Below are 16,168 nucleotides of genomic sequence, written 5' to 3'. Positions count from 1 at the left end.
GGTTGTAAGGGACCTCTAGAGATCATCAAGTCCAATTCCTTGCTTAAACAGTGCAGAGGAAGGTATGTCCAGGCAAGTCTTGAATATCTCCAGAGAAGAAGACTCCACAACCTTTCTAGGCAGGCTGTTCCAATGCCTGATCATCCTTGCAGCAAAGGGGTTTTTCCTCATGTTCAGATGGAACTTCCAATGTTCTGGTTTGTGCCCACAGACGCCTGTTCTGTCACTTTGCTTCCTCACTGACTAACACATCCAGGAGAAGGAAAGAAGCATACTGGACATGCCAAAAGAACACCCACCTCCACCTTTTCTTCCTCTTTCCTGTCAGTTCAAGGCTCACTTAAAAGATAATCACAGAACAACATAGAGATACAAGTGCGTAAGAGCTGGGCTGGGAGCCAAGGAAAACCGATGAAAACAAGTAGCAGGGTGGGAGGCAGGCACCACACTTGTGTGAATTTGCAGGGCTCATCTATTGTTTAAGTATTTCAAAATCAGATTGTGTTCCTATATTAGACAAATTATGCAATTTATGAAAGTCAATGAAAGAAAAGCTCAGGCAAAATGAAATAAAATGCTGTTTCCTAGTCAGCAGTAACATTCATCTCTCCAGCTTTTCTGGATTCTATTCTTAATGCTAGGACAAATAAACAATTTATATTAGTCTGCAGTACTATAAGCAAAATCTGATTACTAATTCAAATATACTAAAGCAGAAGTAGATTGTCACACTCAACAGCTAGGCTCACTGTTTAAAATGACCTTGGAAGTCTTTTAAAGAAGCATGGCAACAAATTGTTTAAAATCATCTTCTACTTTGGGATCAAAGTAAACAGCAGTAAACTGTAGCTTACATGAAGTAACCTTCCCTCTACTTCGGAAGAGCTTCTCTTGACTTCCCTAGTTTGCAGCTGTTCAAACCTTCTAAAATAAAAATATCATTCAAAGACCCACTTTCTCAGATGGCAAAGGTAGGATAAATACCCAGTCTCTACTCCCATCCTGATACTCATTCTCTAACAAAGTTCACTCAATAGTCAGGTTGACCAATAAGTTTTGTGTTAGGCCATACTTAAATAATGCAGACATATAAGAGTTTAAGCATACATATATGCGTATAAAAATTAAGAAGCATGAACCAGATTCTATGCTCCATAAACAGCTGTATCAAGAAAAATAGTAAGACTCTGTACTTCATTAAAATCATCTTGAGCGAGATCACACAGCACGTGTGGGAGAACCAGGGGATCAGACCCAGGCAGCATAGGTTCATGAAAGGCAGGTCCTGTGTGATCTACCTGATTTCCTTTTATGATTGAGTGACCTGTCTGGTGGGTGAAGGAAGGGCTGTTGACATAGTCTACCTAAACATCAGCGAAGCCTTTGGCACTGTCTCCCACAGTGCATTCTCCTGGGGAAGCTGGCAGCTGGAATGGGCTGCCCAGGGAGGCAGTTGAGTCACCATCTCTAGAAGCATTAAATAAACATTTAGATGTTGTACTAAGGGACACAGTTTAGCAGGGAAATATTGGAGGTAAATGGACAGTTGAAGTAGGTGATCTTGGAGGCCTCTTTAAACCTTTGTGATTCTAGCTTACATTTTAAAATTGCTTTGTAAGAAAGTCACTTATCAGCTTACTGCGGCAAACACACAAAAGCTATTGGATTAAACAGCCAGTATGTCTTATTGCCCATGTTTGCTGTCACAGTGCACCTCACTGGAAGCAAGGTTTTAGCATTTAGCAGAGCGACAAGACCCACAGAACAGGGACCTACAACATCTTCAAATCTCTCATCAAGGTACTACAAAGAACGAGTAAAAAGACAACAGGAACAGTAATCCCATTTTATTCCTGTAACACTGAAAGAGATGCACAGAAAGAACTCCCAAGCGTACTGTTAAAGAACTATCCATCACTAAAAGAGCAGAACACCACAATACACAAGTTCTGAAGAAAGCTATTGCTTGGGTCATAACGGTTTGCTGTTACAAGTGTAACAGACAATGCACATTGTACTTGAAGGATGTAGGAATCAAATTTCAAGAGATAAAAGAAAGCATTTATTACTGTATCAGAAAGTTTTCTAACACAAAGGACATTTTAACACAGGTAATGTTTTCTATATTTCTTTCACGTAACTTTCAAGTAAAAGTGACAGAATTCTTAGCAAAAATGTTTACTTACATTGAAGGCATTAGCTGCATTTTTATCGTAATACTTCTTCTTTTCATATTTATCCCTGATGAAAAATTCCACGGCTCTGAAAATAGCTAGTTTAAGGAAAACATGTGTTCAGAAAACAGCACCAGTAACCTAAAAGGCAGACGGGTTATTCAGATCAAGGAACTGCAGCAAATTCTGTTCACTCAATCACAATAAATAATAAACAACAAAACAGAAAGCACTCTACAGAGTTACTACTTCATCATCAAAAAAGTGCATCCTTTCACTGCAGAAAATTAATCAGTTTAATCGTGTAATGAAACAATATCAGAAGGATATACTAGAAGTAGCCAAGTGTTCCACAGCCATGATATTTGCAGTTAGTATTTATAAGCTGCAGCACTGCAAAAACCTGCAACAAAGGTACTCATGTAGAGCAAGTAATTAAAGCACAGTTTATGATCATAACTTGGAAAAAACACTTGCTCTTCAAAAGAAATGTATATCTCTGTTTTTCAATTTGAACAGAGAAGTTGCACAAACATAACTGAAACCAGAACATACAACTCATTAGCTCAAGCACAGATAGGGCACTAGCTATTTTCTTTAAGCATTATCTCAGCCCACTAAAGCAGCTCATCCAAAATAGAGTGAATATTTTAACTTCACTAATGCTGACTCTGCAGTACCTGTAAAATAAATTTTAACTAATCTGTTCAGCAATATCATCCAATTTTGAAATCAAAGTTTCAACTATGGAAGCTGAGGTTCATTGCATCTTTTCATTGCATATTTTTTCCCCTCAGTCAATGCAAAAATACTTTAGTTCCATTCACAATCTCTTAAGATTAGCAGGGAGCTCACTACACTCAGTTCCTTCCTTCTGCACATCAAATTTTATCTTCAACAATAACAGTTTCAAGTGGTGTGCAAGCACCACCTAAACACCTGCTTCATAAAAAGCTGCAATAACAAAATATTCTTTCTGTACTGCTTACGAAGAAGCAAAATTGCTTCTGACAGGTTCTTGGCAACACCAAGTAAAGTATTCACAGGCAGACCAGTACTCATATCCAGAAAGAAGAATACAACTCACACAGCTGTCGCGAAGGGGCTCTCTTCTCTTCAGCACTACTTGTCAGAAAGCAGCCTAGACCCGACAGACACTCTCCCTTTAGTGGCTGGCCCTTATATGAACCCAGCATAGCTCCATCCTGGGCCCACCTCTTCTTGTGGAACAACGTACCTGTGTTCCCTGGGCCAATCACACCCCTTCACCAGGTGCTCAGTGACCAGTTCAAGCCCTGACCTCACAGTTCCCCTACACTTTCATACCTCTTTTCAAATGTATTTGCATCCTACAGAGTACCTCATGCACTCCGAAATATCAGCCTTAAGATAGCTATATACATGTGGCTCTTCACACGTACTGAAGGACTGACATTTTGCCCAAAATCAAGGTAAAAAATAAATAGTAGATGAATGGAAGCCACAGAGTATGCAGTACCCATAATTTTTCATATTTAATTAAGAATAAACAGAATTACCTCAGAAATGTTATTTTCAATTTGCATTACAAATTACTTGCTGTAATGCATAAATTAAGTGTGAAGACAAGAGGGAGAAATTTTTTTTTCCAGTTTCCCAGACTGAACACTTGATATATGGGGCAGTTATAAAGTCTGAATTTTAAAAGTATTAACACAATCAGAAGTCTTCAAGTTTCACAAGGTTGATTTTTTTCAGGATGCTATTACTTTGGGGTATTCAGTTGTGTATTATGCATTCAAGGTAACCCACATCAACATACATGAATTTTTGAACACCAACAAAGTTTCCTTTGGTCAGTAACCTCCTGAGCTCTTATTAGCAGAATTTAACACAGATGCCAAATCTGATTTCAAAGGCAAAAAAAGAATGAAGAGACCAAAAGAAAAGATCTAACCTGCTCTTGGAACAAAAATACTTTCAAACAAGAGGAAACTAGTGCCCACATACAAACATCAAGATGATTCTCAGAGGTCTCCTGCCAGGCACAAGAGAAGATGAAAACATGCCCAGAAAGGTCAGTCTTGTGGTAAAGAACTAGAAGTGACTGGGGGATTTTTATCAGAGATTTTCCTCCTCTAAGTTTCCTATGTCTCCACTCAGCTTCCTCAAAAGCAGAAGTATGAGTACATCCCAGTACTACAGGAAACTAAAAGCTAGCATGGAATAATATATACAAATTCAATCAATATATAGCAATGGGTTTTCACAGTTCACCCAAAAGATGATTCAGAATATTATGAATGTTAACAAGCAGAATACTTGCAAGACAACGATGATTTTATTCTGATACAAAACATCAAAAATGAATGGCACAAAGAAATCTGTATCACAGCAGCTTGTCACCAATGTCAAGCAGCTATACAGCTGCCAAAACTGAAAGGAAGAGAGTTAAACCAGAAAATGTCACCATCCTCTTTCCCAGTACTGTATTTTTTAATAAAGAGGACGTGAAATTAAATAAACTCAGTTTAAAATGTCACCTTTAGAAACTGACAAAAGACTAAATTATTATCTCCAGTGTTAACCAAAAGTTTTAAATAAGCCTGGAAAGGCAAAAGTGATGATTTTCTCAGTTGCCAGAGATTTACTGTGCAACAAAGCTACTTTTGGCTTTACTCGGAACAAAAGCTTCAAGCACAGCATTATTAGTTCTCCTGCAATAACACCATTACATTCAAGTTAGCTGCAGTACAAAATGTACATCGTCAAGTTTTAAATAAGTTTTAATCTAAGCACTTCAGTCTTATGATAGATATCAAGTTTTACAGTATTACAGTTGGAAAACTACTGTGCTATGTAGTTCCAGGTTTGTTTGTTTTAATTATGCCTAGGCACATTTAACTCAAAAGTTACTGGAATATCAGAAACTCGTCAGATTTGCTCAAATGCACATTATAATTACGCCTGCAACCATTTAAAAGAAAATCTCTTGATACATAGCACGTCAAGCATACTATCTAATAAACAGAAGAATCAAAATTGCTTTTATATAGAGATGGAGAAAATTCAGATCCAGTTAAAGCTAAGTCGGTTTGTCAGCCTCCATAGCCTATATTAGACCTATGAGAGCAAGACAAGATTCAGCTCGATTAACAGTAAGGTTTAAGATCTCATTATAATGAAGAGTTCCAGTAAGATCAAGTGAAGCAAATCCTACCTGTGGAGTACCATCACTAAATCAGAAGCTAATTCAAATCTAAATTAACACTACTATAAGCTTTACAACCGATTCCATACATTTCAGAAAGATTATTTTTGAAGAAAATGAATTATTTGTGGCAGATAATTTTTACTCCAACCCCTCCTCTTCCAGATACCTGGTGATAAACACACACCAGCATAAGTGGCAGCTGACAGATGTCTGGTTTATTCAGAAATTCCCATGCTAATCGTCTGTGCTCATACAGTTCACAGAGTACATACACTGCAACTTCAGAAAACCATACAGTTAATCTGGAGAAAGAAATCTGTTCTTCACTTGTGTAAGATCCAGTGACTTATTTTACATTACCACTCAGCTTATTACACCTTGTTCAAATTCTTCTAACTTTAGCTGGCAGTTATTCAAGACAAAGACAGAATTGAGAGCTCCCTGGTATCGCTCCAACTTCCTACATATATGGGATTTATGCAGTCACTTCTTTTGACAGTAAAAATAAATGAGGCTTGCCAAATCTCATTGCAAAGTAGATTTGCTATAACTGAAGCAATTTAAACCTTTTCTGAACTGTTCCCAACTTCTACTGCTTTTTCTTACATGCCAGTATCAATGAAATAATGAGTTGCCAAATGGAGAATTTTCTTGAAATAGTAATAACATCTAAATTGCATTTAAAATAATTTCAATATGAAAACTAAAGCAAAAAGGATACTGATCTGTTTGAGGTCTTCGAAAGTTCTCTGGTAGATTCGCTTCATAGAGTAGTCTTGCTTTAGTATTTCCCATTTCTTGCATGCACTAAGGAAATGTTGTAGAAAACAGTTAGTTCATGACCCTTGCATATTTCCAAGTATCTACTTGATACAGTCAGAAAGCTAAAGGTGTGACTGAATGACGCTGCAGGTTTTAAAGTACTTTACTGTCCCACTATTATTGCACTTAACAAGCTTCAGCTTCTCAAACTCATTCAGCATACCACAGATTCTTATGATCATGAGTATTTCTGATCCTCGCTTGAGAGGAGTTCAAATTACGTAACAAAATTATTCACAAAATTGTTTAAATAATATAGTACGTATTTGTGAATTGGTTATAGCTGACTAAAATCTGTTCAGTCCCATGGAATGAAAACTGAAAAATCTCTTGCACTGTCTATAAAGGACATCCTCTGCTTACAATCAGAAGATCTAAAGAGAACATGCAATACTTCATTAATATAGAACCACATTTGAAAGGAAGGGAAGGTAGAATACTCTTAAATACATCTCCTAAAAACCACAGGTATCTTTTTTTGATCATGTAATTCTCCTGTCTGTGCAGAGGTAGTAAGTTATCTTGTTGAACAGTTGCCCTAAAACATTTGAAAATCACTGTATATCTCCTGCCTCTATCCTTTGCTTGTAAAACACGATAAACCCAATCCTTTCAAAAGTATTCCTAGAATTCCTTCCAATTTGAAAACACATCAGCATTTTACCTGTATTTGCTCAGATGTCCACTGGTCCAAGTTGACAGATTTGACTCTTGATATATGGACCCCAAGATTTCGATGTATTCCAGCACATCTGATGCAAATAAAAACACCAGTGTTCCATGAAGCCCATCGTGGACCTAAGAGAAATGTGAAAATATAGTAGTTAATTTCAAAATTCCATATACTGTGACGATTTTCTTTTGCATTATTCTATTCTAAACAAAAGGACATCTGAAAAAAGGCTGACAGCTCCTTCTCCAAGACATCTAATTACTGCTAATGTGGTCAGCCATTTTATTTATGACTTTCTACTTAAAACTAGCATCATATAACATTTCAGTTAGCTGGAAAACACACCCCAAAGAAACTTTTAGAAGCTGGCTTATGAGTAGCAGTAAGATTTTGTTTACGCTTCGAATAACGCTTTATATGGCTACGCATCAACTGCAAAGATCAGCAAAAATCAGAAGATACCCCTTTCTCTCCAATTAAAAACCTACTAAGAAAAGCATGTGTAACTAGCTTGAAATTAAATGCAGAGTAATCTTATATTAATGAAACAAATCCTTTAATACCTATATACGCACAGACTCCAAAACACTAGCACGCGAGCTCTTGGGGAGCAATTATACAGGCATTTACAAAGTCAAATGATCAAAATACCCATGATGTATTCCAGCATCCAGACAATTTATGAACTTTACCATTGTTTCTCAGCTGTGCTGGCATGATGAGACAGACTTACATACAGTATGCTGTCCTGAAATCCCAAACACACCTGTAAGAGAATCAAGTCTAGCTCCACTTGGGTTCTTTGACTGCAGTAATTTCAAGTCAAATGCCTTTTAAAATTTTTTACAAGGTTTTTTTTTTTTTTGAGTGCAATTTATGACTCAAGACTCAAATGCATATTAAGTAAAATTGTAGATGATACTAAGGCAGGAGGAGCTGTTGACTCCCCTGAGGAAGGAAATACCTTGCAGAAAGATCTTGACAAAAGAGAGGACTTGGCAATCACCAACTGCATGAACTTTAAACAAGACCAATAGCCTCCGCTATGCACTGTGTGGCCTCAACTTGAGCGCTGCGTGAAAGGCTGGGCACCGCAATATGAGAACGACATAAAACTACCAGAGAGCATCCAATGGAGGGCTACAGAGATGGCGAGGGGTCTGGAGGGGAAGATATGTGAGAAGCACTGAGGTCCCCAGTTTGCTCAGCCCAGAGCAGAGGAACTGAGGGGAGGCCTCATGGCGACTGCAGCTCCTCACAGGGAGCGGAGGGGCAGTGACAGGGCCTGAGGGAATGGCATGGAGTTGTGTCAAGAAAGGGAGAGCTGGGGGTCAGGGAAAGGTTCTGCATCAGAGGTTGGTGGGCATGGAACAGGCTGCCCGGAGCAATGGACATGGCCCCGAGCTGCCAGAGTTCAATCAGTATTTGGACAATACTCTCACACATAGGGTTTGATTTTGGGTGGTGCTGTGTGGAGTAGAAATTGGACTTAGTGATCCTTTGGGATCCTTTCTAACTCAGGATATTCTGTGATTCTGTGATATTCTGTGATATTCTCTTAACTCATTTTTTTTTTTATCTCACCTCTCAACACCACCAGCCTTAAAGGCACTGCTTTAAACTCCATCAAGTTCTGAACACTAAGGAATAAAGCGATTAAATAATTAACTGTCAGAAGCAGGAAAGCACAGTGAAAAAGATGGAAAGGGTTTAGAGCAATTATCTTCCCCCTTGTTAAGGACAGATGCACATCCAGACCACAACCATAACTGAAGCACTGTGCATTATTATAATTAATGCAGTATATAAATACGTTCCTTGGACCTAGAAAGTCGTGCCTCCTTCTCCTATCTTTAGATTAGGACTGGCTAGAATCAATCCACAACAGACAGCCTAACACAGAGTTGCTCACTCGCTCTTCTGTGATACAGAATGAAGGCAAAGGAAAAGTGAGAAAACTTACAAATAATGACAGTTTAGCAGGTGAAATCAAAGCTGTGCGCACAAGCAAAGCAGGAAGAGGGATCTACTCATTACCTCCTACCAGCAGGTAGAAGGTTAGCCACCTGCTGGAAAGCAGGGCTTCAGCCTTACAGCTGCTTTGGAAAATAACACCATGAACACCAATGTCCCTGCTTCCATCTCTTACCCTTGAACTTTAAATGCACAACACAACACTGGTAATGGAATAGTCAGTCAGTGTCAGCAGTTGCTTGTCTCCTCTCAGTTTCTTGTCCATTCACCTCTCTCACTTGAGAGGAGGAAGATGGGAAAAGTCTTGGCAGTGCACAAGCACTGTTCAGCATTAGCAAAACAAGGAAGAAAGAAATCCTTTCAGTTAGCCTCCATTCTTTGGAATCGCTGTACAAAATCCCAACACACATTCACACAGCCCTGTCTTTACTGCAGAAGGCTTTCCACTTAATAGTTATGTTCTGGGTAGACACTTTGCTTTTAATTTGTCTTGTTCATGATCTCAGCAAGTCAGACTACCTTATGTTCACTATTTGACCTCCAAAATCGTAAGTATTAAGATATCTGGCAGTTTTAGAAGTAATTGCTACCATCATAAAGTTAGATTTCAGGGGTCAAGAGAGCTAACAATTACTCACTGAAACCAACATTGACAAACCACACTACACTCCATCTTCAATGGGGAAACTAACTCTAGTTAGGTAAGAACTAACAGTAAGGCTATTTGGAATACAAATATTGGAACAGCACAAAAGCCAGCAACCTCTTGATCTATCATTTCCCCCACCCCACCAAGGACTACATACATAGCTAGAGCACAGGAAAACCCCACTACCAACACACACTAGTTTTAGCATACTAGAAGGGAGTTTTGCAGGCTACCTGCCTCAAAATATTAATCGAGTTTCAGCTAAAGTTGTTGAATACAGCAAAAAACTTACTCTACATACTTCCTTAGCCACCCTGTTATAGATAACGTAACTGTTCATGCAGGTGCTTAATACAGTCACCCTCACTGTGTTACTACGATGACAGGACTCATTTATCTGTAGTATCTACGCATCATATTTTTTATCTGTAGAGTATCGTATTTTTGCCCCTCACGGTGCTCACACTGCCACTATCATTGTGTACATATTATTTGTAAACGTGGCTGGACTACTACAACTACACATCCCATCGGTCTGTGAGCTAGGCACTGCTCTTCAGGCCAGCTGCCTAGTTCCCTGTTCCTCAGAGTTTTTCAGCTATCGTATCCCATATGCATACATGCTCCTTTGATAAGATGCAATCAGAATGGGGGCTCTACATGTCTGAGGTCTATTACAATAAGTTGGGTCGAAGATTGCTAACCTAAAATTTTGTTAGCAAACAGTGAAATCATAACATACCATAGTTACTATTCTCTTGAAAAGGAACAGTTTTGTTATTCTCAGATGTTCATTAACTTTATTTAAGAAATAACTTAGTGAAATAAAACTTCTTAAACTTCTTAAAGCAACAGAGTAGCAGACTAAGTAGTGTAACAGTACTGACAAACCTGAGAAAAAAAACCTGTAAAATCTTAACAAAAAAACCCTCTATTTGAGATATTTATATGTTCATATAAATTAATCAAGATTCTCCAATGTCCTAAATGGAGAAACACAAGTGGTGTTTCCCACTGTACTGGGTCTGGCTGGAATAGTTTGCTTTCTTCCCAGCAGCCCTGCAGCTGTGTCAGTTTCACACGCACTGTACCACTGTGAGCTCAGCAGTAAAATCCCAGGGGGAAGAGGAGGAACCCATGGTTACACAACCTTGAGTTCCTGAACAGCCCCAACTGTGATACAGTTGAGTATTTAAGGGACCATTGAGGCTTCAGAATGACACAGCCACAAGACTCAGCATTTTCTGGCCTATCTTCAGCATTCAGAATTGACAGATAACTTGTAAATTTAAGAAACATGCTGAAGAGAGGTTTTTTTCCCCACTTACAGTAAACTTCCCTGTCACTACTGTTATCGTGCACAACATTCTCCCTATTCGCAAAAATATCTCCAGCTACTGAAAAGATGAGAACATCTCAAAATCAGACTTGAGCTTTTTTCAGCCTAAACATAAAGACCTTGAAAGTCCATGACAAATTTTAAACACAAGTCTTCAAGGAAGCTGATTTAAACCCAATTTTTAAACTGCTGAAAAAGTTATCCATCTTCACACAACACTCTTGTATTACAAAATGCATTTCAGAGGGTGAATTTTGTGATCAGCAAGCATCATTTTTAGATACTCTGTTGAACCACACGCTCTTCTCTAAACAGATTTCAGAATCTTTGCACTTTTCCCTTTTTGGGCTATCACTTTAAATAATATGGGAAGAAATATCAAAACTGGACTAGTTCCTTGCATGTTTTTAATGTGCCCCTTACATCTCTTTCTTCTCTATTCCTACAGCTCACATTGGGCAAAATGCTCTTTTCCTTCATATTAGAAAGTAGATCAATTAGGCAGCAATAAAAAATACCAGCATTGCTGATGCTCCCTGTTAATGTAACTAATGCAACTGCAACTTATACATACAAGTTTTTGTGGGTACAGCTAATCTAACTCTTCAGGCAACAACAACAGCAAAGACAATGCTGAGTCTGGTTTAGTGCATCATACAAGAAAACACAAGCCAAAGTACATCTGTTACAGGAAGCCTAGGGCTTAAGTTTCCTTCCCTTCACCACCACTACCTGCTCAGCTGCTGGAGTAGCAGGTTAACACGGAAATATTTATTTGGCTGCAGCAGAGGTGCTGCCCACACTTACTGAACATCTTAACTTACAAAGAGCAAAGAGGTGAGAACTGCAGTAAAACGCACAAGGATGTGGCCTTACATTTCTGCATTCACTGTCAAAGGGAAGGTGGCTCTTTTACATCTCAACAAGCTACTCTAAATCCTTTGGACTATGTGCCTTTAAATAGGTAGCATGGAAATTAGTAAGTTTTCCTTATTTAAAACTTGATGTCAGTGACAAAAGCTTGTCAAGGTTTTCACTTTAAATAAGATTTAGAATCACAGAATCATAGAATCGCTCAGGTTGGAAAAGACCTTGAAGATCATCGAGACCAACCACAACCTAACCATACTACCCTAACTCTAACAGCCCTCTGCTAAATCATGTCCCTGAGCACCACATCCAAGTGGTTTTTGTATTACACTTCAATTTGCTTATGCTCTACATCCCTACAGATACCGAGTTGCAATTCTACAAGGAAGGAAACCAATTACACATGACAGTGCACTCAGTGCTTTGCATTCTCAAAATAAACTGTAGCAAACTTATCTGGGGCCAACATCACCTACATCTTCTGCCAGACACAATTCTGTGATTTATCCTTTCACTCTGCTCTGACCAGGAAATCCACGGTAGTAACTTTAATTCCCTTCTCTTTTGCCAAATAGGAGAAACACCGGCTGACACTTTATTTGTCGAATAACTGGCTCCATCTTGTGGAAAAGCGAGTTAACTGCAAGAAGATTTACTGGTCTGCTCATTGCCAGCCAGTTCCTACAAAAGTCACCTTTTTGCCAAAGATATACCAAAATCCCAGAGGCTGCTATCAGTGTACGGACATGCAGTGCTCTCTGCATTACTTCTCAGTGTATTCAGACAGCACAAGCACCCTTCTGCTAGAGACTTTAATGAGTTATCAATCAAAGTTTTCCGGAAACATTTATCCAAGCTGAGTTCCAGATAAAGATCACCAACAGAAGGCAAGCATTCTTATACACCAGATACAGAGCAGGAAAGGAAAACAAACAGGCAGCTGTGTTTAGCAGAGTTCAGCAAGCATTGGGACAATACTCTCAGAAACACAGTTTGATTTTTGAGTGGTCATATGTGCAACCAGGATTGATCCTTGAAGCTCCCTTCCAACTTGGGACAGCCTATGATTTCATGAAAAAGAATGGCTAACACGAGTTCCATGGGGCAACAGGGAAGAACAAAAGCACAAGCAGAACCAAAGCGACTCCTCTGAATACCTCCTGTCAAAACACTAGAGACAGAGATTAGGCCAAGGGGAGACTAAGATGCTCAAAAGCCATACAGTCAAGTATTTTCAGTACAATCCTGCTGTTTCAAAGATCTCTCACCAGCTTCACTGGAAGCTGCTCAGTCCTCCCGAAAGAACTGGAATCCTACTCACCATCTCCTACAGTGTGTAACCCGTCACACGTGCTCAAAAACAAACAGCAAGAAAAAACACCCCAGAACAAACACACAAAAACCTTAAGTGCAGTGTTAATAAGGTCTACTGAATCAGTTAAGTCTTCAAAATAGGAGGAAGAAGCCAGGAAGAAAAATGTCAGATTTAATGAATTAAAAACCAGACCTTCTTAGAAAGAACATGTGAGGTCTTCAAGATTTTTAAAGATCTTTCAGCTAAGAAACTGTGCAAGAACAACTCCACAAGAATCTTTACTCTTAAATAAAATGTTCTTCAAAGACCTTGAGTCTTTGGTCTTTAGAAAGTACTGATATGAGACTATTTACCTACTATCTGTTCCACTCATTTAGTTTCTGATTTTCACCTGTAGCACATTTTTATGTCACTCCGTTTCCCCACATTACGCTCATTTTTTTCATTTTACATTATGCAGTAGAGGAGGAATTCATTCTTTACCTCCGTGCTTTATCCAAGCACTGCCTTCATGTGCCTTTCAGACGTGAACATCTACTACATAGGCAACAAAATGCTCTTTTAAATAAAAAAGGCAATGAATATCTGTAGCTTGAACGAATATGCAGAACCATAAAACAATTTGGGTTGGAAGGGACCTTAAAGATCACCTCATTTAAAGTAGTCAGTAGAAATCTCTTGCTCTTCTCTGAAGTGGAATTCTTCCCAAAACAAGATTTTCAGCGGTTTTGTCACATAATCAAGGCCAGAATTCAAGCAGAAACTTAAAACTTGCTACATGAAGAAAAGCCTGGGGAGACTTCAAACACAAGGAGCAGTTTTTGGTAGTTTTAAATAAAATTGAACTCAGCAACATGAGGTCGTGCTGAAGGTCAGCAATAAAAGCAATTACACACTGCTAAGAGCTCAGCTCGGTAATGGCTGAGAATTGTACAGCTCAGGATTTATTGCAAGAACACTGGAAAAACAAGACTTGGATGCATAGCGCGGCTATTTTTAGCCAAAATCTGGTAATTGCTGTAGAGTTTCAAGGACAGAATTCCCAATACTTTGTCTCTTCCATCTGAACAACCAATTTTCATGAAAGCCATCTTAACTGCAAAAGCCACACAGAAGTACTGTCTCCCTGCACAGGCTGTCCTTTCCCCTGGAACTCAGTGAAATCCCAATCAGCCTGTTCCATTTCAGCCCACTAACACCTACTTCAATAGCAGCAATAATTGTTTAATGTGTTTCAAATGCAGTCAGTACCCTATTTCCACAACATACAATATAAAAGGGGGCCTCAACTAGAATGGAAGTTTTCAGTTCTGTTTAAGCCACAAAATTTAGTATACACAGTTGATTTACTTGATAATCACAAACAGCTTCAACAATAACAAATTAAAATCCAAATTATAACTACTTTAACTCTAGGATATATTCAAGTAATACAACAAGGACACAACAGATGGAACCAAAATATTTCAGCCTCGGTAACAGTCACATATTAGAAACATGAGTTTGACTGAATAAGACTGTGAGATGTTTGCTTGTCCAAAACTAAAAAAAAATTAAAAAATTTACCAAAGATTAGGTGATCATATGACATGAAATCTAAGTTATCAAACAATAAAAGTACAGTATTCCAAGCTCAGTGTGAACTAATACACATACACACATCCCATACATCACTGATTCAAGTGATATTAGGAAAAAACTGAGATCAAGATGGCCTTTTTGAGGATTTGTTCCCCGAAATATCACAAGGTCTCCTATACACCCTATCTATAAGATGACAATATTTTCATTAGGAATGTTTTTAACACTTTTTAAAAACAACATGTCATTTTTATCTCAGTGATTTGTCATAAATCTTCCCTTAAAGCATCACTTTCCAAACTCAGTACGTCCCATCACAGATTTCCCCAGTCACTCTCACCATCTCCAGGCAAGCAGGCCCACAACCAGCTATTAGAACTGACAGAGCTACTTTGCCTGCCAGCTCGAGCTCCTCACCCAGCACAAACAGAGAGCATAAGCAGAGTATATGGGATGTTTCCACAGCAGTGCTCTCACTCTTGCAGAATGGCAGCACACCACAGCGTACCCTCTGGAAAGTAAAGTCACAGCTCTTTTACATCAGATGTTGTCACAGGTGCCAACCTGGTCACATTCAACAGGCCAGCAGCCTCAGGAATCAAATCTGGATTTGGCTAAGGAGCAGAGCTCTGATTTCATTCAGCCTCTTGGCTCAAAGAGAAAGCACTGCTCATGTCAGAGTTCAAGCTGCAAGAAAAGAAGTGTGCAAGCACTCACTTCCTCTTAGCAGCATCTGGTATTTTCTGTAAAGACAAGGTTATGTTGCATTTTCACATTTCAGTAAGAGGCTTCTGGAACTGGTCCTGACTACAGTTTTTCCCTTGTCAGCAAGGAACTACTGAAAGGCTTACTGTTTTTAAGTGAACAACTTATATTCCTTTCATATGCAGAAATAAAAACATAGGGAACTGTGACCTTACAAAAATGTTTTCATAGGTTAATAGCAAAGCATTGAAAGTACCACTGATAAGAACTACATATATATATATATACACATATATGTAAATCTGTGCTACTTTGTTGGGACACAGCGAGTGCCCTCTGCAGCCAGCACAACACAAAGGTCCCACCAGCACCTGCTGCAAAGCCTCAGCCAGCAGCTGAGTTCTTTCTTTAATCAAGACAAAAACCTCAGAAATAAGACTTGCTTGCAGCACAAATGTATAATACAGTCTGCTTGTTATAAATAAACAAGAGTGAAAGATAAACTTTATCTACCAGATTATCTATCCAGTAGTTGTATTAATTAGCTCCTCTCTATAATGCATAATAATACATTATAATATATAAATACAACTGAAAAGGAAACTGTCCAGAAAGCACCCCCTGAACTACACCAGCCTCTACACAGACTTCATGCACTGGAGATGCTCTCCCTCCTTCTTTATGCTGCACTACAAAGCCAGCAAATGCACCACCATAACCTCCCCACGTGAACCTCTATTTTCTCTCTGCACTGTTTTCTAGTAAGAGACTGAAGTTTGTAGATACAAAGCAGAGTGCCAAATTCAAGCCTTCACACTGGCCACTCTCTTGTACCAACTTTCTCTAGCATACTGAATTTCTTCATTGCAGATC

The 16,168-nt window shown here is 38.8% G+C and overlaps 1 protein-coding gene across 3 annotated transcripts in view; it reads right to left on the bottom strand.

Moving 5' to 3' along the window:
* The window catches only part of SMAP1 (small ArfGAP 1), a 93,260-nt gene that overhangs the window by 61,545 nt on the left and 15,547 nt on the right, over positions 1–16,168 (bottom strand). For all 3 annotated transcript variants that reach the window (XM_052686346.1, XM_052686355.1, XM_052686364.1), the window contains exons 2-4: positions 6,854–6,987; positions 6,089–6,174; positions 2,187–2,262 (exon numbers count right to left, since the gene is read on the bottom strand). In XM_052686346.1, coding sequence (XP_052542306.1) covers positions 2,187–2,262; positions 6,089–6,174; positions 6,854–6,987 — 296 coding nt within the window. The remainder of the gene's footprint in view (positions 1–2,186; positions 2,263–6,088; positions 6,175–6,853; positions 6,988–16,168) is intronic.

The sequence above is a fragment of the Tympanuchus pallidicinctus genome, unplaced genomic scaffold (assembly GCF_026119805.1).
Source record: "Tympanuchus pallidicinctus isolate F22 unplaced genomic scaffold, pur_lepc_1.0 scaffold1, whole genome shotgun sequence".
Lineage (NCBI taxonomy): Eukaryota > Metazoa > Chordata > Aves > Galliformes > Phasianidae > Tympanuchus > Tympanuchus pallidicinctus.
This window is presented reverse-complemented; position numbering and strand designations above follow the sequence as displayed.